Source organism: Peromyscus maniculatus, chromosome 22 (genome assembly GCF_049852395.1).
Source record: "Peromyscus maniculatus bairdii isolate BWxNUB_F1_BW_parent chromosome 22, HU_Pman_BW_mat_3.1, whole genome shotgun sequence".
NCBI classification, from domain to species: domain Eukaryota; kingdom Metazoa; phylum Chordata; class Mammalia; order Rodentia; family Cricetidae; genus Peromyscus; species Peromyscus maniculatus.
The window spans coordinates 25,905,569-25,932,664 of record NC_134873.1 but is presented as its reverse complement, the minus strand read 5'-3'; the positions used below and the strand labels follow the sequence as shown (position 1 = coordinate 25,932,664).

Here is a 27,096-nt window from a genome sequence, read left to right as displayed (position 1 = left end):
AGGCGGGAGGTTGGGGCGGGCGGGCGGCCGCGGAGGGGTGGGGGGGGAAGCGAAGAGCAGAGGAAGCGGGGAGGCACGCGCCCCGCAGCGGCGGAGCGGGACGGAGCTGGGGAGGAGGAGGAAGGGGGGGGAAGATCTCCCGGCGCCCTGGCAACAGGTCTACGCATGCGTCCGCCGGGGCGCTGGGGGGGGGGGGGGCGAGAGAAACCGCGAGAAAGGGAGGGGCGGGGGGGGGGTTCGATGGGGAGGAAAGGAAACGGTTTCCCGGAAGGGGCGGGACTCACGTCAAGGGCGCCGGATTCGAAATTGAGCCCCGTGGCTTAGCGCTTGGGGAGCCGCGAGAAGCTGTGTTTTGTTTTGTTTTGTTTTTTTCTTCGTGTTCACATTGATTCGAGGGGATCGGGGACTCGAGGGCGGCGGCAGTTAGTGGAGTCCGGGCCAGACTGGTCCGTGACCGGGAGAGTTCCCTCCACAGCCGCGAGGAGGGGCTGTCCGGGTAAGTCCCGCGTGGGACAGGCGTCTAGAACTGGGGCGGGAGGGCGAGCTCGTCCCCCAGCCGCCCTGCGGGCTCCCCCGCGGCCCTTCCCGAGGACGCCCCCACGCCTCCAGCGCTGTCCCGGTGACCTTCCCCGGCGCCCTTTTGCACACCGCTCGCTCTCTGCATTTATGGTTGCAAACTGGAAAAAGTTTTCTTGCCGCAGGCACTTCCGTGTGCCTCGGGGGGTGGGGGGGGGAGTGTGATCCTCTCTCTCCCCCTACCCCTCGCCGCTCCACCCTAGAGGGTGGACGTCGCCTTAAATCAATGGCAGCAGTTGGAGTTGTTCTTGGGCCTTCTCCATTCACTTCTCCAACGCGATGCTGGCCATCCGTTCCGTCTTGACACAACTTCACATCAGCATGCCGACCTGGCCAAGGAAACTCGCTGTGCCACAGCTTTCCCTCCTATGTCCGGGGGTGGGGTGGGGGAATGCCATTGACTGTCACCCCAGCCTCGGTTTGCCCATCCCCAGCCTTGGTGGACAACCTCAGGTCTCCCGTTGATGAAGTAAATTCCTTGGTTCAAAGTCACCGTTCACTTCATCGTCATATGTTGCGTCCTTTATCACGGACTAGTGAAGTGTGACATAGCCAGAGACTGAAATGTGGGACCGAATCATCCCCGTTAGTAACTGAGAAACATCCTCTGGCAGTACTATCGTCCTATGGAAATGCAGACTTTGTCCCTCTGCAACCTCACTCTACCAAGATATTTAAATCCACAACCTGATCGTTATCGTAACTACAGCAGCCAGGCACATTCCTAATATATGCTAGTAGGCAAATTAAATACGGGTCTTAAACTCATCAAATTAAATTCATATGACAAGGTAACCGATAGAAATTTCGAACAGCACGACTTGGTGAAATTATGTTACATCCCATGCAGTTACAATCCCACACGATGAAAGTTTGTACTGTTTGCCAATCTTTATACCAAAACTTAGGTGACTAAATGGGAATTTGGAAATTTAACCACTTCCTGTCCCTTCTTTAAGCTTTGACAGAGCAGAAATTTTGTCTTAATACGATGTGTTTTTGCATAAATCAAGCTATTGACTTCTTTTTTATGTTCTTTACATTTGATTCATTAGTGGAATTAGCAAGGGTCTGTGTTTTTCTCACCTCGTTCAGTTTTATAATTAACCAATAGAAACTTAATAGCTTTTAAGGAAGCTTTAGGAGCATAAATGGATTTATGGGCGCCATATGGTTACTTCAAAGGATCTGTTTTTTGTTTTAACTTGAAGTAGATTCTTCAGCCCTTTGTTAATGAAGAAACTTTTCTACCAAGCCATAATCTGGATATTCCTGCTACCAAAACTGATCTTGAGAATCAAAGGATGTTAGAATCTCATCATTTATCTGGTTTAATATGTTTCATTTTCTAGAAAGGCTCATTGTCTCTCTGAGGCTATACAGTTGATCACTAGTATATCCAAACCCGAATCCTAACCTTATGGATTCCAAATTCAGTGCTCTTTCCACCAAACAAGATAAATTGAAGCTCTTATAAGTTATAAAACTATTTGCTATTTATTCTGACTTTGTTGACTCTTTCCTTGTTACACAACTAACTCTTAAAAATTAGAAATATGTTAGGAGACACATTTATGTTGACTGCATCATGAGAGGACAGCAGTAGTTATTACATTATAAGAGGTTTGAATAGAGACTCACAAATTTACATAGTTTTGGAGGATTTAATAGCTGTAGTATTTTTAAGTTTTACTTAATGCTAATCTTTCTTCAAGGATGAAATATGACCTAATCAAGTCTTTACTGTCTTTTAGTGTAGTTATATGTCTTGAACACTGTTCCATTTGGTCTCTTTTTGGAGTTTCACAAGCCTTTAGAATCTTTAACTATTGCCATGTAATATCACCTCAGAGATGGTTGTACTAGTACTAAGAGCACATAGAGAGAGTGAGAGCACAATGCATGGTGGCTTAATTTAACGATTCTGAATTAACTGCTTTCTTAAAACAGGTTGTGCGTACTTTTTAATACACTGTAGTGGGCGTTCTTCATAGACAATATGGATTTTTAAACTTAGATTGTAGAATTAGAGAAAATCCTAAAATAGTATTTTTAAAATATAGCCAATAATAGCACATGCCTTTAATCCAGCACTCTGGAGGCAGAGCCAAGCAGTTCTCTGTGAGTTCAAGGCCAGCCTGGTCTACATAGTGAATTCAGGACAACTAGAGCTACATAGTGAGACCATGTCTCAAAATCAAATATATATATATATATATATATATATATATATATATATATATATATATATATATATATGTGTGTGTGTGTGTGTGTATGTATGTATATAGTAGATATAAACTTATTGTAAATGTAATTGTGCATATAGATGTTACACTTTCAATACATAATTTTGCAATAACTCAATGTTTATATTTCCTTATAAAATAGCCACCATAAATGGATGAAAACAGTATTTTAATGATTCCTTTTTTTCAACATGATTACTCAGGCTGTAATGGAGAGAAAAACTGTATACAAATGGGAAGAAATAAAAAGAAGCTGGAAATCGTATTACAGACTTAAAACTGTATGTAGCAGAATTAGTGAAGTGTTGTTAGAAATGGGGGATTAAGAAGGCATTCTGTAGACACAAAATGTACTGATCACTTGGCTGTTGGAGAACAAAGCTTAAGCAAGCATACTTGGGAAACACTAAGACTGAGACGGTTTTAAGGAGAGGTTTAAAGATTAAAGATGGGATTAAAGAGTTTGGTAAAAACCAGACAATTCCAATACCTAGAAGTTGAGCTAAAAGCACAAGTTGCAGACCAGTGTCCCCAGCCAGACCCTGTCTCAGAAACAAAGGAGAACACAGGTGGGTACCACACATCCAGCAAGAAGGAAGTAAGTAGGCTGAGTAGTCACTTCAAAGAATGTAGCTAGTGATAGGGGGTAGTAATGCTAGAGGTCAGGATAGCAAATAAAAGTTCTAATCCTTGTGGCTGCTTCTAGTTCTTTTAATATTATCCCTTAGTGTAGTTCTGATCTATACTTTTTGTAGTTTTGTTTTATCTAGTGAATGCTTGGTGGCTTTATAGGAAATTCAAGAAACTCTAGTAGAGATTCACTGTAAGTTTCTAAGAGGCACCAAGGGTGACAGTTATAGTCTATATTGTTTGGGGGACCTCTTGGACTCTCCTTACCAACAAGGTCTGGCAGTAGGATTTTTGTGAGCCTGTTTTATGGGGGGACACTCACTCCAATTGGTGTGACTTCAATTAATACATATATATGGAAACACATGCATTACATTTCATATGTAATTTTAAGTAGCCACAAAATGATTCCTTATCATTATTTAAGACATCTTTAGTGTTTTTTTTTTTTGTTTTGTTTTGTTTTGTTTTTCGAGACAAGGTTTCTCTGTGTAGCTTTGCGCCTTTCCTGGAACTCACTTGGTAGCCCAGGCTGGCCTCGAACTCACAGAGATCCGCCTGGCTCTGCCTCCCGAGTGCTGGGATTAAAGGCGTGCGCCACCAACGCCCGGCATCTTTAGTGTTTTTTAATCTCTCCTTTTAAAATGAGTCTTTTCAGGTATCCAGTGTGAGTCACAAATAAAAGCAAAAATATAGAGAATGTTTTCCTCAAATTATTATTTGTGTTAATGTGTTCTAATGGTGAATACTTGACAAATCTCATTTACCTTCATATTAATGTATTAGGAAATATATGTGCCTCTAGTCTTTCTAGGATTAGCTACAACTTTTCACATTAACTCAAGTCTGTTGCCACAGTGTTACAGCCAGTAGAATTTGTTGAGGTAGAGTAAAATTAGCACTGGCCTCCTATTAACTTAATACTTTGTGTTCACTCTGTGTGTTTATCTTTGTAAAGTAATATAACCATGTATATTTATGCACTTCACAAAAATGAGTGCACAAAATAACACTCGTGGTAGGACTGGCCACATTGTAAAACCAAGATTCAGAAAACTGAGAAAATTATACACAACTGCCTTTCCAGAGATGGTTTTCTTTGCCTCTGTGTGAAATTTGATAGAGTAGACTTTCTGAATATACTTTTAGAAGAAAAGACTGGAATTTTTATTCATAAGGTTTCTACATATAAATAATGGCCTTTGGTTTAATATATATTTGCCTTCTACCTTGGGTTTTTAGGCTGGATTAAGGTCATTATTCAGAAAATAATAATCTGGATTAAATTTATGTAGTCAGATTTAGTCTTCATTGCAAACACATATCTGTATCAATTAACAATGAAGGGAAAGAAAAACAGGTATAGGTGTTTAATAAAGAAAAGCCAACAAAATACCTAGGCAAGACAATGGAGTTTAAGATGGTTTGTTCCTAAATTGTCCCGTACTATATAAGGAAACATTATTCCTTTGGATGGTAGAACCACAGGTGACTTGAAATATGTTGCTTTAAATTTTACTTTTCCACACTGAACTCCTTATATGGCCATACAATTAAAAACAATGCCTTTTATGAAAATGTAATTCCATATTTGTCCAGTGTTTCCTACTTTATTTCTGCCCTCCCTATTTGTCCACCAATGTTTCTGTGAACTAACTCTGGATTTTGAGTTTTGTTTTGTTTGTTTCTTTAGCTGTTTGCCTGCTCCCATGTTCCTTAAGTGTGCTTCGGATAACAGCAGATAATCGCCAGGATGGGAGTGAATGACTTGTGGCAGATTTTGGAGCCTGTAAAGCAGCATATCCACTTGCAGGACCTCAGTGGGAAAACCATTGCCGTTGACTTGAGTCTCTGGGTGTGCGAGGCACAGACAGTAAAGAAAATGATGGGAACTGTCATGAAGCCCCACCTCAGGTATAGTAAAGGGTCTGTCACTGTAGATGAGTGATTGATTGTGTAGCCAGTCTTGGCATCCTGGCTTTGTTTCCACTTTTGTTTAATTGTCTATGAATATGTATTACTCTCATTGGTTAATAAAAAGATGACAGACTGGTGGCTGGACGGGAAGTTATGTGGAAAAGCCAAACAAAGAATGATGGGAAGAAGCAGGGTGGAGTCCAAGGAGACACCAGCCAGCCAGCCAGCCAGCTAACCAGCCACCAAGCAAGTGAGACATGTAAAAAATGAGGTAACATGCCATGAGCCACATGACAAAGCATAAATAGAAATATGGGTTAAGTGTAAGAGTTAGCTGGTAACAAGCCTGAGCTATCAGCTGAGCATTTATAATTCACATTTAACCTCTGAGTTGGTTATTTGGTTGGCAGTTGGTACAGGGAACATCCATTTACAATCTACCATTTTATAGCAATAACCTAAATATGCATCTCCTACTCCAAGCTTCAAGCTCACATAAGTATCTTCACTACATGCTTCAGGTACTAAAAGCCAGAAACTGAGAGGCAATTATCTCCCTCTTTTATCTCTCATCTCCAGTCCATCAGTAATTCTTGTCCATTCAGCTTCCAAAATACCTATGTGTTCACAAATTTCTCTTGATGTCCAGGGACACCATATCAGCCTGTGCCAACCTGATGTCTTATCTGTATCTGCGGCTGGAATGGCATTTTTACACCCTTTGCCTGATCGTAGCCTTTCCCATCCAAACCAGTTGGCAATATGGAGAGTGAGAAATCACCCATGCTTAAAAATGTCAAGTACTTGCCCATTTTCCTTAAAATAAGATCTTAATATGGCGGGTGAAATGGTTCAGTAAGTAAATACACTTGCTACCAGGCCTGACAGCCCTAGTGTGATCCTTAGAACCCACATGGTGGAATAATAGGACCACTTCCTGCAACTTGTCCTTTAACCTCCATGCAAGTATAGAGTTGTGCTCGTGCCCACACAAATATACCACTCATGAATGTGTGTGCACACACACGCATGTGTTTGTAAATGTTACTGTACATAACATTTTTTGTATTAGCCTAGTGTTCAAACCTTTTTTCATACTGCTATTTGGACTTGTTATCAATATGATGATTAATACATTACTCATTTGTATATTTCAGAAACCTGTTTTTTCGTATTTCATATTTAACTCAAATGAATGTCAAACTGGTGTTTGTAATGGAAGGGGAGCCACCAAAGCTCAAAGCTGATGTCATGAGCAAGAGGACTCAGACTCGTTATGGGCCTGCTGGAAAAACATGCTCTCAGAAAACAGGGAGACCACATTTTAAGTCAGTCTTACGAGAGGTGAGCTTTTGGATTCGATGAGTAATTCTTATTTGAATTAAAGAGTACATTTTATAAACTTACACTCGTTAACCATGTTAATGGTTTCAGGGACAGAGTTTATGTTAGAGTGAAACAGACCTGAAACCAAGTTTGGCACGGGCATTTAGAAATTATGAGAGAACTTAATTTGCATTTTAATTCTTAGTGAAATGGGGATAGTAATACTCTGCAGTGATTTTATAAATGCTTTAAAAATGTGTCGACAGTAAATAATCCATGGTAGGAACTGAACTATCTTTCCTTTTAACTCCAGTGGTTTTAGAATGCATGAGAGCCATAAGTCATTTGCTGCTTTGATCAAGGTTATGGGTATAAACATAAATAGGAGGCAGTTTGATAACATGTCCATTTAATAAAGCAACAGTAGTAGGTTCTATGCCAATGACCTCTCTAGTTATGGGCCTCTACCAAAACTACAGTACTAGAAACTTCTATGGAAAGGACCTCAGATTCATCAGAAATCATTGTCCCCCTAGTGTCATGATACTATTGTACCAGTAAGTACCTCTTGTCTACAAGTTGGTATTGTAGCATGCAAAGTCTAAGGAAGACTGTAGGTGGGCCTTTATCCCCCAGCTGTATGCATAGGCGCTCCTGGCACTTGAAGGCTACCCAGCAGGACTTAGGGGATTTCGTTTTATATATATATAGTTATATATATAAATATATATATTTGCTATATAGCCCAGGCTGCCCTAGAACTAGCTAGATAGCTTAGAGTGGTCCTAAATTCATGATCCTCCCTCATCACATTAGATTTTTTTTATTTTAATTAAAATGTAATTACATCACTTTCTCCCTCCAAGTCCTCTCTCTCCAACTCCTTCCATACACCCTTCTCAAATTGATAGCCTCTTTTTCTTTATTGGTGTGTATGTGTGTGTGTGTGTGAGTGTGTACACGAACATGCAGCTTTAGGGCTGACTACTTTGTATGAGATAGCCAACTAGAGAACTCATCTCTGGAAGAGGCTAATTCTCCCTCTCTGGTCAGTCATTAGTTGCCTGTAGTTCTTTGTCTAGGCGTGGGACCCATGAGGTTCCCCCTTTTTGAGTTAACATGTCTATTGATAGTGTCAATGTTCAAGTCTGGTTTATGCTGCCATTTCTAGGAGGCACTTTTATAGCCAACTTCCTGGTATATTTTTAAGGAGTTGTAGTGTATAAATAATTTTATTGTTGACGTTTCACTTAACACATCACAGACATGGTTCCCTGTTGTTGCTTTCTGTTCAAAATTATAACTTAAAGTGTTTATGTAACATGTATGGGGCTGTGAATTATTCTTATGAGTGTATATCATCACATTTTAACTTTCCTCCATTATACATGAAATTATGAACTTTCTGTGTAACTTTTTCTTACCATTTGAGATTTTAAATAAAATTATTCAAAATAGAATTGACAAATTAAAGTTCTAGAATGATTTTTTTTTTTTAACTCTTGGAAATACTTTCCTACCAGTATAGGTGTGAGAGCAATTTTGATGCTCACAAAAGAACTCTGGATGTTTTCTTACACAGAAGCAAAAATATTTAATATAATCCAATCATGGTTAATCCTAGCACTTGGGAGGCAGGAGGATGTCTACAAGTTTAAGGCTAACCAGGGCTACATAGTGAAAACCTTGTGTTTAAAAATCATGAAAGTTGGGTATTTAATATGATGATATATTTTCAAAGACAGTGCATAAGATAATGATTCTTGAACTGCCATTTTTGGATCTTAGTGTTTTAAATAATTTCCAATTTCTGAGTAGTCAAATTTAATGACTTAGTAGTTGAAGTAAACACCTGAACTGGGGTCTAACAATTTCCTGTAAAATTAGTTCCTGGAAATATGTATGAGTCTCATCCTTAGAACATTAAAAAGGCTGTATCTTTATCTAGGCCTTTTTAAGGGACTTGCTCTATTCCTGCTTCTGTATCACAATCACTATGGTGCCTATAGGCATTTTGTGTCCAGTGTTGCTTACCTATCACCCATTTTCATATTTCTGCACTCCCAGTAGGTCAAAAAATACAAATTAATCCTCCTTCAACATCAAACCCATCCAATAGAAGTAGAAGAAAATTGCAACCAGCCATATCATAACTTGTGTGCTGCTGCTACAAAAGGAGTTGTGAATGTAAATGGCACACAAAGCTGAAATAACTTGGCCTAGTGTGAAAAGATAATCCCAACTAGGGTAAAAAGAGAAGACATGCTTGTTGCAAAAATGTTTTCCCCTAGTCACTGCACCAGAGTCTTGCGACTGTTGGCCTCAGGCTACATCTGGCAGCAAATGATTCAAGATTCAAGATTCTGGGTAAGAGGTGTTCTTTCTGTCAGTCTGTCGAAAGTGCATTGCAGAGCCTCTTGTCTCCATATTCAGCATTCCTCAATTCAGAAAGAACCATAAATGGCAAGGAACGTGAACTACTGTAGTTCGTGTGGGTAAACTGTAGGCTATTCACGAGATCAAAGCTATAACCCAAAGAAAACTCACAGTGGGTTATCTATGCATCCTGAAAGGATAAAATCACCTTGCACAGGTATCTGATTTCCTAGGAGAGACCAACACTGTAGCCTTGAGAGTTTCATACTGTTGTATGACACTCTTCCTTGGGAAATGCTACCAGGTAGGGACTATGACAGCCTAAGCATACCACCAGAACCCAGCTTGTGAGCCAGACTTTTATTGGGTGGGATTGCTTGCAGGAACATGGGTACGGGGGCAATTAGAGGAGCAGGCACAACTGTGTCACCAAAACTCCATCCCACATAGGCGACAGCTCGTGAAAGCTGGAACCCAGAGTGCACTGCACAACCTGCTGCAGTTCAGGAGGTGTGAGAGTGTCCTCTCCAGGTGGCTCAGTTTCTGAGTGTCCTTGAGATGGTTCGGGGGGGGTGGGGTGGGGTGTCTGCTTCCAGGTAGCCCAGCAGTCTGTGTGTGTGTGTGTGTGTGTGTCTGTTTCCCATCTCTCTGTGTGTGTCTCTGTCACTTTTGAGTGTCTTTGCTGATCTAAGAAGGTTGCTCAGTAGTCCTTACTACTTACATATGCTTGGAAGGGAGGGCCTAGTGTCAGTGGTCAGGTGAGGGAGGGACTTCCTGAACCCTCAGAGGTGTTTATTTGCTGATCTGAACTTGTTGAACTTCCCTGCAAGAAGGAATGTTTTCACTCCCTCTTAGGACATACTGTGTAAATCCCAACCATAATACTGCACAAGTCTCAATATGTTAGTGTTGCTTTCTGCAAGATAACACTTTAAAACTGAAATAGGCATAACCAAATTGTTATTTTAATTATCTCACCTAAAAGGTGAACAATCCTTTCTTAATGCCATCAATTACTCAGTGTCCAAATTTCCAAGTGTTTCTTCAATACCATATATTTTTTAAATACCCAAAAGACTACTAATATTTTGAATGTAGAAGTAATGTAACAACTAGAAAATTCAATGTCTTGCACCTACTCTTTGTTTCAGTGCCTAGAAATGCTAGAGTGCCTAGGAATCCCCTGGGTCCAGGCTGCTGGGGAAGCCGAAGCCATGTGTGCTTACCTTAATGCCAGTGGCCATGTGGATGGCTGCCTCACCAACGATGGTGATGCTTTTCTGTATGGAGCCAAGACTGTTTACAGGAATTTCACTATGAACGCAAAGGTACTTTTTCTCTTTCTCTCTTGGTCTCTGTTTATACAGTACATTTTTAAAGAGCAAGACTGAAATAATATGTGAAAAATGCTCCCATGATGCCTGGCAAATGGTTACTGCTACATAAAATGTTTACTAATTAAAAATATCATTGCTATATATTTAAAGGAGCTAGAAAACATTTTGAAAGTTTTCGCCATAAGTGTGTGTGTGTGTGTGTATTTAGATTTAAATTTTTTAATGATTTGTATGTATGGGGTGGGGAGTATGTGCACTTAGGAGTGTAAGTGTTGAATCCACCTGAAGCTGGAGTTACAGGCCTCTGTGAGCCGCCTGACATGGGTACATGGAATGAAACTCAGATGCTCTTCAAGAGTAGTATGAGTCACCACTAAAGCCATCTCTCCAATCCTGTAAATAGGGATTTAGAGGTGATGGCGAGAAAAAAGCTGATTATCTATTAAAAAGTAAATTAAAAAACAGTTTTAAAAAGCATTGTGATCCAGCAAAGTGGCTCAATGGATAAAGGCTTTTCACTGGAGTTTGAGTCCCAGAACCCACATCGTGGGAGAAGAGACTTCCACAAGTTGTTCTTTGCGTTCCACTCACACACCAAGGCATACACATACCCATACCAATGAATGAGGTAATTCATTTTTTTAATTAAAGCATTGCCAAATAGCTTATTCTCTTCAAAATGTGAATTTCTCACTAACGTAGCACAGAATTATGTGTGAATGCATTGTTTTGTCCCAGAACTTCTAGCTTTGGTATTTAATCCTCAAAACACCTCCAAGTTTACGAGGAGAGGGATAGAAGACAGGAAATTCTTTGTTATGGTATTAGTAACTATGAAAATTAGCAAACCAAACGCTTGTAGGGGAATGTCTAAATGTTTCCCAGTTATGTTCCTAGTTGGGGATTCTTGCCAGTTAGCATTTTTATTGCAGCGATCAGGGGGAGGGAGACTAGGTAGTCTCCACTCAGCATTTGGTGTATTAGGACCAGCAAGGCTAAGTAAACCTCATGCCATTTCTCTCCAAACACTAGGAGGTTCCTACAAGAAGGGCTGTCACAGAGTGGGTGTGGTGCAATACTAAGCAGTCGTGTGAAAGTGTGTCTTAGAGCTGATGGTGCACACCTTTAATCCCAGCACAGTGGATGCAGGGCAGGAGGATCTCTGTGAGCTCCAGGTCAGCCTGGTTTACATAGCGAATTCAGTGAGAGCCTGTTGGAGAGACGTGCTACTGACATAGAAAGATGCCCAGGCACATTGCTGGGGGCGTTGCCGAACAGTATTTTTATGTATCTCCACCTTTATTAAAATAAAGGTCATAGCCAGGGGGTGGTGCCCACCTTTAGTCCCCACACTTGGGAGACAGAGGCAGGTGGATCTCAGTTCGAGGCCAGCGTGGGCTACAGAGTGAGGTCCAGGGCAGCCAGGGCTACACAGATAAACTCTGTCTCAAAAAAAAAAATTGTTAATAGTAAATATTAATAATGAATGTCAGAGAAAAGGATTATTTTTAGAAGAATATATACTAAGGTACTAATAATTAACTTTAATACAATTATAGTGAATGTTTATTTTCTACAGTATATACCATACATTGTACTTTTTAGACACCAAAAACGATAGAGAGAAAAAGAAATTGCCCACCATGAAGGATTTTTCTAATTTAAATGTAGTATTTTTGGCAATTTTTGAGAACTTTATACATGAGTTCAATGTATTTCCATCCTATTTCCCACCTACTCCTTGCAGATCTAATTCCCACCCCCACCCAGTGTGCTTTCTGTTGCTATGATAAACAACACAACCGAAAGCGACTGGGGAGGAAAGGCTTGATTGACTTACACTTCCAGGTCACCGTCATCACTGAAGGAAGGCAATACAGAAATCTGGAGGCAAGAGCTGATGCGGAGGCCATGGAGGAGTGCTGTTTTCTGGCTTGCTCAGCTTGCTTTTTTGTACAACCCAGGAAAACTTGCACAGGGATGGCACTACCCACAGTGGGCTGGGTCCTCCAACATCAGTCATTAATAAAGAAAATGTCCCCAATGACTGGCCTACATACCAATCTTATGGAAATATTTTCTCAATTGAGAACCCCTCTTTCTAGATGCCTCTAGCTTGTGTCGTTGACAAAAAACAAAAACAAAACAACAAAAATCCAACACACCCTCCCAAATTCAAATTCTTTATTTTATTTTATTATTTTTTTTATAGTCTATGGTTCCAATTTGTAACGCCCATATACTATTGGGTATGAGGCTATCCGCTTAGAGCATGGGCAACCCACTAGAGTTAACCCCCTTAAAGAAAATTGACTCTCCACCCATAGAAGCCATCGACTGTCAACAGTTCCTCAGCTAGGGGTGGGGGGCTCGTAAACCTCTTCCTGTTCAGTGCTGAAATCTTAACTGCCTTGATCTTTGGCAGGCACACACAGCTGCTATGAGTTCATGAATGCAGTGGTTCTGTCATGTCCAGAAGTCACACTTTGGCTCCTGTCCTCCCAGCCTCTAGCTTTCCAATCTTTCTGCCCACTCTTCCACCATGACCCCTGAGCCCTGGGGAAAGGAAATGTGATGTGCACGTCTGAACACTGTTCATATACTTACTCTGCACGTAACACCCACTGCTTCTCTAATGACATCTGAGAACTGTAATCTATGGGTATAGAGATGCAAATTTAGAGGGCAGTTTGATGCTATGTCCATTTAGCAAAGTAATAGTAGTAGGTTCACCCCTGGGGCCTATGAGCTCCCCAAGCATGGGTTCTTGGCCAGATATCCAGTACTAGGCATGCATTGCCTCTTGTAGAGTAGTCCTTAAATCCAAACATAAAGCAGTTTTTTACACTCATAACCTATGACAGTCATTCTACTATTGAACCCAGGGCAAATCTTGCCATGCTGGTCCTTATTTTAGCTCACAGGGTTCACAGCTGAGTTAGATTGTTGATGACTTTTCCTTCCCCACAGCAGCCGGCACAGCACCTTCTGGTACTTTGAAACACAGCCAATAAGGAAGAAATTTCAGTATCACTTTATTCATCCATTGAAATGTCACGTTCTGTAGATATTGTTGTGATCAGGATGATTTTCTTGTTCCAAGTTTTTAGAAAAAGACTTTAAATGACAACTCATTCTTTCTACTGTTTAACATAAAACACTTTGAAGATGAAACCTCTGTGCTCTTTTTAGGATCCACATGTTGACTGTTACACAGTATCATCTATCAAGAGTAAGCTGGGCTTGGATCGGGATGCCCTGGTTGGACTGGCGGTGCTTCTTGGGTGTGATTATCTTCCAAAGGCAAGCTGAGCTCATCATGTCTTTCTCAGTATCTTGGATGCTTCACATGGTTTCTGTGTGTGTGTGTGTGTGTACATTGTATGGGTATATAACTATGAATTCACTTGAAGTATAGTCCATTCACTAACAAAGATAATCAGCAGGACTGATGAGATGATTGACTGGGGAAAGTATGGCTATGCAGGCCTGACATCCTGAGGACCATGCCTGGGATGCACGTAACGATGAAAGGAAGAAAACCAAGTCCACAGAATTGTCCTCTGACCTTCCACAAGTGCCATGACTCATGTGCTCACACACATCATGCACTCACACATGAAATAATGAGCAAATAAATCTAAAGACAATCAGCTTCTCATAATCCTAAAAAGCTACCTTGTGACAACAAATGTACAAAAGTGAATTCTGTAAGTGGTCACCACAGCCTCAGCCTCAGGAGATTGACACGCGTGCTTGACCAGCCTATCAGAGAAGTTTCAGGATTCGCCTGTTTTATACCGATGCTAGTTTCTATTATGGCCTCATCTATGTTTTAGCTCTCTGTGCTCATCGGAGCTGTCCAGCTGCACACATGTGCAATGCTCTTGTCACTGCTGCTGAGCAGTGTCATTACAGAGGTAGCCGTCCAGACCTCCCTGCCTCTCAGCACTGGATTAGATTTTCTTCATAGAGTGACAAGAATTATGAGGACAACCTTTTCTTAAATACATTGTGTAAAAATGCACATGATCACTATTATAACTCTTTATATGTGTCCCCATCATTCCAGATTAACATTTGTTTTTCCACTTTATGAAAGGGAGTGCCTGGCGTTGGAAAAGAACAAGCATTAAAACTTGTGCGGATTTTAAAAGGTCAAAGTTTGCTTCAGAGGTAACTAAGTGTTGCTTTTTCCTCCATGCTGGACACACTCTTGCTGGACTCTGAACTACTCTGTGTTTTCATTTTCAGTAATTAATTCTTGCTTATCTTGAACTCTTCCAAAAAAAAGGAAATGAATACATGTTCAAAGCATACTATGAAGTATGTATTTTTGTTTCAATACACATAGTACAATGTCAAATGTAGTAACTTATAGCCATGGGCATTTTCCCATAGGCTGTGTTAGATTGTTAGTATCAGTTAAGATGAATATAACATTGAAATAAGTTTGTATTTGATGCTTTGGTATTATATTTCTATAAATGAAGTACTTTATAATGTGTTGAAAATATTTAATAAGTAACATTGGATAAAGGACTTTTAATTTGGGCCAGCTACATGGCTCAGCATGTAACAGGACTCACAGTACAAGCCTGACCACCTGAGTTCATTTGATTGCTAGAAACCATGACGGAAGGAAAGAACTGACACATAAAAATTGTCCCCTGACTGCCACATGCGCCTAAACTTACATGCACACATACCCACACACTGTATAGACATGTGTACACACAATACAATAAGTTAAAACTTAATATCAAAAAACTTTGACTTTGTTCTTTGTCTTGCTGTTATATATTTAGTAATATATTAATTCTAATTTGAGCTGTACAAGTTGAGGATCCAATTAAGATACAGATTATATTGAAATTTACAAACTACTTATTCTCTTAAAAGTTTGTGAATTATATGTGCTTGATGTAAGCAATAGTTTATAAAAATTAAGATTAATAACACTAAGATACAAAATAAGAAAGAAAAGAGAGCTGAGAGGCTAAACATAGTCTTGACCAACCCTCAGTATGTCTGAGATGGCATGTGCCTCAAAAGAAGCTCTAAGGGTGACAGAAATAAGAAGTGACTGAAAAATCTTGCAAATCACTCTACCCTTTCAACAATGCTTCTCTTTTAGCTGGAAAGCTGTTGGTAGACCTAAGTCTTCAGTAAGTTCCTGGTGGACCTCTGTGATTATTGTGCCAAAACAGGGGAGAAATAGTTTAATTTGGCATGGGAATGAATAAAGGAACTGTCTCAGAATTGTATTTACAATAAAGTAAAGAATGAAACACAAGTAATTATGGTACTTCTAAGCTACTCTCATCGAAATAATGTCAGCAAATATGTATTTTTTGGCAGCATTTAAACATGGTCTGTAAACTTGAAAATGATCAGATTTCTTAAAATAATTATCAATTCTAATTTTAATAATTTATATTATTTTTCCCTATTTTTTAATCTTTGAAGCTCTGTGATTTATCCAAAAGCTATTAATATGGATTTTTAGTATACTTTACAGTTATTCTTGACAGTAAATGAATCAAAATTTTCAACAGTTGGTTAATTACCTTAGTACTACACATTCCCCTGTGAACTCAAAGTTTGATGAATAATATCTAGGTGTTCTTGATGGTATTATGTGAACCTGAAACTTTAGGCAAAAACACATTTTATTACTCAAAATCTTAACGGCTACATACATGTTTCTTAAAACCTTGCATTATACAAAAATGTTTTGCCATTTGCATACAACAGATTAAGAAAAAATAAAACAATTAACATTTTAAATTGGAGCGCATTTTTTTAAATCTTATCTAAAAACTTAATGTTTTATTTGAATATACACATTACTCTTTACCCTTATTTCTGATTAAAAATAATGATCCTGCATATAATTTTGCTTGTTTTATCCTCTGGCACACAGAAAAGATATGGGAAAAGGCATACACAAATTATTCTCCCCATATATTGCTCCCTAAGCAAACTCATCAAAAAGAAAAAGAGGGCTGAATGGCTGTGGTTAGATACACATCTGTACAGACAGACACACATGCACACTCTGCCCCCTTTAATTCTTCTCCACCTGGGACCACGTGTAAAGCTTATAGAAAACTAAGCATTTTTCCAGGCCAGGCAACTGGCTTTATAACCAGAAAAGAGAAAATAATTTGACAGATTAAAGGGAATAGGATAAACTGACATTTAAGAATGTATTTTTATGACCTCAATTTTTTCTGTTTTTTTAAAAACAATTTTCTAATAAAGGTTTAACCAGTGGATTGAAGAACCTTGCTCCTCTATTCCACAACCAGCAGCTAAAAAAGTGGCTCACTGCTCTGTGTGTTCCCATCCAGGTAAGCAGGCATAGGAAACTCCCACGGAGTATTGGAGCCTGAGCGCATGTTTACAGTCCTGCTCCTCTGCTCCTCATATGTTCTTATCCTTTATCAAGACCCTGCTTGGAAATGCCTTAGAGTCAGAGGCTGAGTTACACAGACATCGTGAGCATGCAATAAGCAATATGGAATGAGTAAAATTTCATACTCTGTTACCAAATTATCTAGATTTTAGTATTGTCATGTTTTGATATATGAATCTATTTTTATAACAAAATATAAGTCTTAAAGGAAAATGGAACTAAAACCTTCCATTTTTTAATCAATGTTTTATGTTTATATGCTTAATTATCAACCTAATTTGTTGGCTCTATAAATAATGACTTAAAACTAGTTTCTAATACAAGTTCATTCTTGTTGAAAATAGGTTGAGTCTTCATTAGTCTTAGTTGAAAAAGATAACACTGAACATGAGCTGAGTGTGGTACACACTTGTAATTCAGTACTTGGGAGATAGAGACAGTAGGATCAAGAGTTCAAGGTCATCTTCAATTACATAAGGCATTTGAGGCCACCCTGGGCTCCATGAGACCCTGACTCAAACAACAACAACAACCACAAAAAACAACCACACGCAACCAGAAAAGTATCACGGAGTGTGTTTCCTTTCAAAGGAACGAGGCCCAGCCACACCTGTGCTGCAGTGATGGCCTTCCTCTTCTAAGCATAGTCTAAGACAGCTCTCGGGTAAATGGGAAGTGCACACTGCCAGAGGACTCATGCGCTCAGTGACGAAACCATTTCATGAATTAGAATATTAAGAAATCTTACTAATAATTACATTTTACTTTCCTATCTTGTAGCTACTATATAAACCAAAAAGGTTTTCCATTCTTGGACATAAATTAATCAATACTTCAAATAAATGAGTACTTTGTAAGCAGTGTCATGACAGTAAGTTATAATTTGTCCTAACCACTTTGGTGTACATTATTCTTTCAATCTAAGTGTATTGAAACCAACTGTACTAGACAATATTAATTCTGGAATCTTTGATAATGAGAGAAAAGGTGCATATTGAAGCTAATTCTGCAAAGCAATAAAATCACACATCTTTGTGTCTTCACAAAGGTTCACCTAAGGATCATGAACGTAATGGATGCACATTATGTAAAAGTGATAGATACTGTGAACCGCATGATTACGAATACTGCTGTCCTTGTGAATGGCACCAGACAGACCATAATAGGCAACTAAATGAAGTAGAAAACATTATTAAAAAGTAAGTTCTTTTTAGTCACTTAATGTTTTTTTCTATGACCTATATAGAAACCTGAGGTTGATTTACTTCCCCAATAATAACCTTCCCCCACATGCCTCACATACTGTGTTTTGTTTCTGTTAAAGCAAATTTCATCCATCTGGTCCAGTCATAGTGGCACATGCCTTTAATCCCAGCACTTGGGAGGCAGAGAAGCCAGCCTGGTCTACATAGCAAGCTCCAGGCCAGCCAGAGTTACATAGTGAGACTCTCTCAAGAAAAGCAAAAGAAGAAAAAAAAAAAAAAAAGCATCCCTCTAAGGAGCTGACAAAGTGGTTTAGCAGGTAAAGTTGCTTGCTGCCAAGCCTAGTAACCCGAGTGTAGTCAGGAGAACACACGTGTAGAGGAGAGAACCTACTTCAACAAGCTATCCTCTGACCTCACACGTGTGCTGTTTGAAGAGGCCTAACTTAACATTAGTACGGCCATGACAGGCTGCAGACTAACAATACTGGGACTAGGCCTCACCATTACAATAACCAGGGAAAGCCACAAACTGTACCCTGCAGGGAACCAATCAGAACTGAGACAAACAAGTACTAAATGCTCTAGAATATAAAGGAACGCTTACATAATCTGTGTATAGATTCCCAATTTCCTTGCAGCAACGCCAGAACAATCCCTGTTTAAGAAGACTTCTGTTACCTCACTCCTGCCCAATCAGGAGTTCAACCCCCATCTAAATCTGGAATTCCCCTACCCGCCACCCCCCCACCCCCCCATCTTTTACTCCTTAAAAACCCTGCTATACTGAGCTCAATGCTCTCCCTGATTCAACCACTGTGTGGAAATGGACAGGAAGCCCAAGCTTAAGCTTTCAATAAAGGCTCTTTGCTTTTGCATGCAAACTCAGACTCCTAGTGATCTCTGGGGGGCTCATGACTTAGGCATAACACTGTTCATATGTGCCCACACAAATTCACCCACACATAAATAAATATTACAAAAAAGTCAAAATAAAATTTTATCTGAGAAGATAGCAGTTTAATAGTTTTTCAGAGAAAGGCTTGAAAGATACTGTATGTAGATATTTGTTATAAAATGAAACTGGATGAGATTTCAGTCTGACTAATCTGATTGTAATGATTATATGTATAACTTATCTCTAGGAAAGCTTGCAGTTGCAAAGGATTTCCATTCCACGAGGTAATAATAATCCAATCATCTATTTTTTAAAATTGTTAAGAGTTTTAAAGTCCTGATTCCTGTTTTTGTTTTTTATACTTAGGTCATCCAAGAATTCCTTTTGAATAAGGATAAAATGTTGAAACCCATCAGGTACCAAAGACCTGATTTATTATTGTTTCAGGTATCTGAAAATAAATTCTTACTTAATAGTAACAGTAGATAGGAGGAAGATCGGAAGGATATTGACTTCAGTATATGAGAGGAGACTTCAAAACTAAAACAGATAACTATTGACTATCCCTATGTTATTTAGCATTCATTTATAAACTTTACCCCTTGGCTATGCAAGATCCATACTCTCCAGACCAGAAGGCAAAGACAGGCTGCTTCTCAGTCACCATGTGTAGACACATTGAATCCAGGACTATGTCTGGAAAGAAGGGCTTGGGACAAGGGGTGCTATGGTCATATATACTATGACCCTGAATATGAAATATCCTTAAAATAGAAATAATGTTACCACTTCATAAAGTCACCATGAGTATTAAATGAGATTATTTTAAACCCTGATGTTGTAATTAGGAAGAAAGGATGGCTGAGTAAATCTAGTTACACTCTGCCTTGTTAACAGCTAGCTATTATACGGAATGAATTAGATGTCTTCCCACTTAATCTACATAACCTGTCAACAGGGTTACATTCTCAGAGTTAAAGATGGAGAAAAGGCCTAAGAGAGGTCAAGGCACTTAGCCCACCATCTCAGACATAAGCTGGCAATCCGAACAGAGAACCCTCCCAACCACGTCGCTCTTTAGCACTTTATCCTTAGGGAGCTCATTTTTGCACAGAATAGTCTCATTAGTATTACTTTAGCATTACTATTAAAGAAAAGATAATGTCTGAGAGCATTTCTTGTCTGAAAAGTTTTAATATTTATCTTTACTGTATTTATAGAGATTTACCATTCAAAAAATGGAGTGGCCCAATCACTATGCCTGTGAGAAATTGTTGATGCTATTGACCCGCTATGACATGACAGAAAGAAAACTTGGGAGAAAGAACTCGAGTCAACTACAGCCAATTAGGTAACCGTAGTTTAAGGAATTGTGTGGTTGGGGCTAGAGAGATGGCTGAGCAGTTAAGAACAATTGTTGCTCTGGCAGGGGACCTGGGTTCACTTCCCAGCAGCCATCTGGTCACTCACAGCCATCTGTAACTTCAGTTCTGGGAATTTGATGCCTTCTTCTGACTTCTGTAAGGCACCGTGCATGCTTGTGGTACACACACATACATGTGGGCAAAACACTCATACATGTAAGTTAAATAAATCTAAAATACAATTTTTTAAAACTATTAGAAAAAAGAATTTTGTGATGAAGACTGTTTCCACCTCAATATTTGCTGACTGGAAGTGTTAGTCTTTCTCCCGTGTGTATAACAGCTGTTTTCCAAAGATGGAGGAAAGAAAGCCTAGAAATTAAAATCATATTCAGGCCTCACACTCAAGACAACATAGTAAATTCAGGCTAGTGACATACTTTCAACTTTTCTGCTTAAAAAGTACAAAAATAAACAGAAAATATAAAAAGAACGAAGCTTAACAAAGAACTATTTCAGTGAACAAGAAGAAAAATAGAAAGTGATGGAGTAGTATTTTAAAGTAAAAATGACTGGCAACATTGAAGAGTAGACATTGTTCACACAAAAGGCTCTTTCATACACTTGAAAACTAAGAGATTTTACCACACAAGTCTCACATTAAAAACACTATTAAGCCGAGCATAGTAGCACAGTCCTTTAATCCCAGCCCTGAAGGCTGAGGCAAGCAGATCTCTGAGGTAAGGCCTACCAGGGCTACATAGTGAGACCTTGTCTCCAAATAAGCAAACACACATACCCACGAAGAACTATTAAGAAGAACACATCAAGAAGCAAAGTGAAGCCTGAGGAAGATGGGGACTAAACATTGTCAATAATTTAATGAACTGGGTGAAATTATTCACCTGAGTAATTATACTCACATAATTTTCATGATTAATAAATGATAAACTAAAGCTTCATTTTGGATTGTATTCCAAGTGTTGGTCTTAAATCTTTAGATACATATTTTGAGAGTATTATTTATATTTGTGAATTGATGTGTTTTTCTACCAGAAATACAATATCTGTAGTGCTGCACTCAACCCTCCTCAGAGAAGCTGAATTCTGCAGCAGATGGAAATTAACATAGACCTGCAGCTACAGAGTGAAGAAAATGAGTGATGTTGGAGTACACGTTCCTAAATAAGATATTTATATCATCCCCCCACCCCACCCACACACACACACACATACATAGCTCAGGGAACATTGTGAAGAAGACAGAAAGATAAGAGATGGGTTTAGGAAGGTTGACTTCTGGACAGGTAAGAGCCATTACACTCGGTGGATAGGGTTAGCCACACAAGACCTACCCAAGATCAAGCAGGGAAAATTCCAGTGCAGGTGAGAGAAGGCTCATAATTTCCGATCCTAGCTAGGGAGCCCTGGCAGTTGATAGTTTCCGAGATAGAGGAGTCAGTTCTCTTCAGAGAAGTGCCCCCTATTAGACTGTCCATGCTTCAATGGATGGTCCACACATGCACATAGAGAGGGCAGTGGCTGGACACTCTGAAAAGAAGCTGTGAAGTTGGGAGGAGCATGTGGTGGAGGATATAGAAGGAGCTTAAAGTGGAATAGGGAATGGGGGGTTAATATGACCTAAACACATTGTATACATGTATGATAAAATTATCAAAGAATGAATAAGAATTTATGTTAGAAGAAAAATAAATAGCAACAACAAAAAGAAATACAATGTCTGACATCAAATAATTACAGTTAAAATAAAAAATAAAACTATCAGCTGGGCAGTGGTGGCACAGCCTTTAATCCCAGCACTCAGGAGGCAGAGCCAGGTGGAACTCTGAGTTCAAGGCCAGCCTGGTCTGCAGAGTGAGATCCAAGATAGGCATCAAAACTACACAGAGAAACCCTGTCTCAAAAAAAGAGAAAGGAAGGAAGGAAGGAAGGAAGAAAGAAGGAAGGAAGGAAAGAAAGAAAACAAACTATCAAACCAAGGGTATATAGGAAGGAGAAAGTGAGTACAAAGAAAAAATTGCTAACAAAACATAATATTTATGAATGAGTCCAACTCTCACTAGTCATAATAAATGTAAGTGGGTAAAATTCATTTATTAAAATGCATATTGAATTGGGTAAATGGAGATAAAAATTTTCGTAAGAAAATACAAAGTAGTATATAAAATTCAGAAACAACGATTTAAGATTTAATAGGCAAATACCAAAGTAGTTTAACAAGAGAAATCATAGAAAAAGCAATACTACATAATAATGAAAAGATATTGAGGGGCTAGCAAGAAGGATTAGAGGTTAAGAGTACTTGTTACTCTTGCAGAGGACCTGAACTCAATTCCCAGAACCCACATGGTGGTTCACAGCCATCAGTCAGTCCAGTTCCAGAGCATCTCAGTCCCTCTTCTGACCTCTGTGGGCATCAGTCATGCAGCTGGTGCATCTTCATACATGTAGATAAAACACTCACAAAATAAAATGAATAAATATAATGAAAATGTGTGTGTGTGTGTGTGTGTATTGAGTAAATCCAACAATTTTCAACTCTACCTCACAATGAAATTATTCAACTGAGTGCAAGGTATATCTAGGCAGTAATTCCTTATATCTTTACTTAGAATAAATATCAATGGAAATTGAAGTGCATAAATTAAAATTTTACGAATAACTTGCACAGTTAGACTTCAGCATATGAATTTATTTTTCAGAATTGTTAAGCCTCGAATCAGAAATGGAGTTCGTTGTCTTGAAATAGAATGGGAAAAGCCTGGTATGTATTCATTATACACAGTCCTCACCAAAACAAGATGGTCAGATCTATCAAAGCAATACCCCATCCTCTTTATATGTCTTTTTTTTTTCTTTCAACTAACATACAAACTAATGTTTCCTCATGGCATTTTCATGCATACTTTGTTTTCTGGTTCACAGACACACACAAGGATAGTCTCTCCTCCCCAACTCCCAGTTTATACTATTCCACCTCCAGTACTACCCTTTCCGCTTTCATATCACGTGTTCAGTTGCTCTCCCCAACCCACTTCCTTAAAGTCCCCTTCTGCCATAGGCCCCTTGACAGTAGAAATTAGAACCACTTTAAGATTCCATGTGATCCCAGTCAGAAGGATTACCTTCAAGCAAGCACATAACAACAAATGCTGGTGAGAATGTGGGAAAAGAGAAACCCTTTATTGACTCTTGGTAGGAGTGTAAATTACTACAGCCACGTGTAAATCAGTGTAGAGGTTTCTCAAAAAAGTCGGGGGAAAAAACTAAACAGGACCCAGCTATATCAACCTTAGGCAGATCCTCAAAAGACTATCCTTCCAGAGAGATACTTGCACATACATATTTATTGATGCTGTGTTCACATTAGAAAGGAAACAGACTAGACATCTGTAAGTAAATGAATGGATAATGAAAAAAAAAGTACATATACACTGTAGCATTTTATTCAGCATTAAGGAAAAATAAAGTTATGAAATTTTCAAGAAAATGGATGGAAGAAGACAGTAGTGAGGCAACCCAGGCTCAGAAAGACAAAACACATGTTCTCTCAGACGCAAATGCCAGCTTTTAGCCTTCCTGTGTATATTTTGTTGTAAACCTCCATAGAGACATTCTCATTTCAGCAGTTTGTGGATCCTCTAATGCTGTGAGTAGCTTCAAGACGTTGATAACCAGGGCTAAGAGCATGGAGGTGTGGCTTCCCTAATGCACAGGAAGCCCTTTGTCTTACGGAATTGTTTATTCTGTTCCTTATCTGTAATTTTAACATTTTATCTAAAGAAAGCTTTCTGTTCTCAACTGATGCTACTATTTCTGAAACAAGAGAATTGAAAGTTCTAACATAAAAAGAAATCTCCCTTTCAGCTCTTCTAGGAAAAGAAAGTAAAGTCAGTTTAAAAACAGCAACAAAAACAAAATGTATGAGCTGGCAGGAGGGAGAAAAGAGCCAGACCCCAGGAGTGATGAGGTGGTAATAGTGACCAGGAGACATTCTATGCATGTATGTGATTATCAGAAATCAACAATAGAGATATGACAGTTGTAGCACAGACTTGTGGTGAATTATCTGCCCATTTTGGACAGTGTAGTTTTCCTGGTAACTACGTGGAAAACTGAGTTGTTAAACCTTGAGTTGTCTGCTTTGCTGTATTTCCCATCTTCTAGAACATTTTGCTATGGAAGACACAGAGGCTGGGGCACTGGATCTCCTTACCATCGAAGAGGCATCCCTGTTTGAAGCGGCCTATCCTGAGGTGGTTGCTGTCTACCAGAAACAACAGTTAGAAACTCAAGGGAAGAAACACAAGAGTAAGTGTTGAGTGGTTGTGCTGTGTACAAGTGTTGTGTAAGTCAAGCGTAAGAACGGGGCTGTTTCTGTGTCTTCATCTGCTCTATCTTCCAATGCTGCGGGGCTAGGATCACACCTTAGGGCCTTGCAGATGCCAGCCAGCTGTTCTACCACTGCACTGCATACCAGGCCCCACACACTTCCTTCTAAACCTGAAGTGCTGGGACTCCACCATTCTGCTGTGTTTACTAACTTGACTAAGTTAAGTGCAGAGTAGTAGTGTGCTGTAGCGCTCACGCTAACAGACTTTAGAGCAGCTACTGTGAAGAAAGATACCTTGTGCTATAAGTGCATTTTCTTTATCCTTCAGAATTCAGTTCAGAAAGTAACTCAATAATGACATTTCCCAGAGGAAAATACTTGATAGTGTTTCTAGGAATGTCCTAGGTAGTGGGTGGAGATGGGGGGGGGGGGCTTACATAAATTAATGGTTTAAGTCTTTGGTTTAGAGTACTGTTTTTATTTTTGCTTGAGTTTTTGTTTTTTTTTTTTTTAACCAAAGTTATTATATGTTTTTCTTTCTTTTCAGATGTGAAAGTTAAGCCTAAAGGAAACAGTTTACCAGAATCAGATAATATAGTCAGTTATCAATCACTTATGACTTTAAAACCTACATGTGAAGTTTTCCCCAAGCATAATCCCAAAATTAGTTTGGAAATTTCTCCAGATCTTATTTTACCACAGGAATCTACTTCTCCCTCATTGAGTAGTTTTGTTTTCTCAGAAAATGCTCCCTGTTTGAATTTGCAAGAACATTTCATGCCTTCTCCGAGACCTTTAGCTGGAAAGCAAACTAAAGATGTCAGTGATTTTATAGGTTCAGAATGTAGTCAGCCCAGCTCTTTATCCCCTACTAGTTCTGTGATTGCTAATCTTCAGTTGAGTACCATTGACTGGAAAGAGACTTCTTTTAGTAATTCTCCAGCTGTTCAAGAACACCCTTTGTCTCAAGATTTACAACCAGAACTTGAATCATCAGCCATCCTTCCTGGCTTTGAAAATTCTCCAGAACAATTGTCATACAAATCAGAACAATGCACCACAAACAATGAAATGTTGGGTAGAGATCTTCAAAAGATTATTCCTGAAGAACATCTGCTTCCTGGAGTCACTGGTTTATGTCTTCATGATTTGCCTCTAAAGGAACGAATACATATAAAATCCTCACGCCCTCAGTATAATATTCAAGCAAATGCTAACCTGGAAAGTTTGCCCCTAAAAGTAAAAGGCTCTTGTATTACTGACAGTAATTCTGTTTGTTTATCAAATTTCTCAAAGGAATTTCCAGGAACAAATCTGCACAAAGAGTCCAAAAGCTTGAAAGTCCTAGACAACCAACTCCTTCTAGACAATTCTACAGTGAATACTTCCATACCTTATTTGTTTGATGACAAAGTGGTAAAGACGTACACTCTTCACATTGGGCCCCCAAATACTGCTCTACCTCATAATCTAAAAGTTGATGAGAGGACTACTAAGAAACTTGTGAAGAATAGTGTTTGCCTCAAGAGAGATTCCTCAGATGAAGAAAGTGCTCCAGTGTCCTGGAAAGCTCAGTATGCTGCTCCAAAAATGAAACACAGTTCTCAGAAGCATAGCCTAGCCCAGGTCAGAGACAGTAGTCACAGCAAACTCAGCAATCCCAAAATAGACACCAAAGAAACCAAACTGTGCACAAAGTCTTCTACAACAGCTGGAGGTGAAGAAAACTGGTTCTCAGACCCAGCAAAAAGGACCCAGAGTTTTCTACGAGATCGTAAAAAGGATGAAGACTCCACTGCCTGCTTGGAAAGTCCTCTCCCTTTAAGCCAGAGGTTAAAACTCAGATTCCAGAACACTGGAAGTAGATTTGAAAATACTTAAGTTTAATTTATTTGGGTGTTGTCAGCATTAGCAGAAGCCAGGCAGTGCTGTCTAGTTCATGTTGGGTAGAAAATTTACATGACTGTGCCATTTTAATCAAAATTGTAACTTATGATGGTAGCAGCCATGTATGGCTCATTCCTATAATCACAGCACTTAGGAGGTGGATAGAGTCTGGAGGATCAGGAGTTCAAGGTTATCCTCTGGTATATGGAGAGTTTCAGGCCAATCTAATTTATCTAAGGAAGAAAAAAAATTAAAATTTTGATTACAAAATATGACAGCTTCAAATAATGTATTTTTAGGAACTATTTTACCATTCTTGAAATGTCTTTACTGAGTATCTAGCATTAATGTATTAGTGTATCCTTTGATAGAGTAAATGTGTTACCAGTTTTTAGTTCTTATATAAGCCTCTGAAGCATTTGTTACAGTCTAGCTTATTCCCAAGAGGGTAACACTTTGTAATTGTATCCAGTGCCTTTTATTGGCCCTTCCTAATGGCTCTATTTCTCTTCATGTTAAAGTACCATTAGCATGCTCTTCCACTTTAGTGTTGTCATGT

General features: G+C 39.1%; 1 protein-coding gene across 6 annotated transcripts; it reads left to right on the top strand.

Moving 5' to 3' along the window:
- Positions 1-90: 90 nt before the first annotated feature.
- Positions 91-27,096, top strand: Gen1 (GEN1 Holliday junction 5' flap endonuclease). Of its 6 annotated transcripts, XM_042267480.2 has the most exons (15): positions 212-496; positions 3,029-3,106; positions 5,149-5,369; positions 6,530-6,716; positions 10,226-10,402; positions 13,604-13,714; positions 14,514-14,587; positions 16,679-16,767; positions 17,881-18,031; positions 19,180-19,216; positions 19,299-19,379; positions 20,153-20,283; positions 23,020-23,081; positions 24,485-24,628; positions 25,198-27,096. In XM_042267480.2, exons 3-15 carry the CDS (start codon positions 5,209-5,211, stop codon positions 26,529-26,531), a joined length of 2,739 nt encoding a protein of 912 aa, XP_042123414.1. In that variant the 5' UTR covers positions 212-496; positions 3,029-3,106; positions 5,149-5,208; the 3' UTR covers positions 26,532-27,096. The 6 variants fall into 6 exon arrangements, with proteins under 6 accessions (XP_076415787.1, XP_042123414.1, XP_006996499.1 ...); XM_076559672.1 differs by lacking the exons at positions 212-496; positions 3,029-3,106 and adding an exon at positions 91-157; XM_006996437.4 differs by lacking the exon at positions 3,029-3,106 and having other exon boundaries at positions 289-496.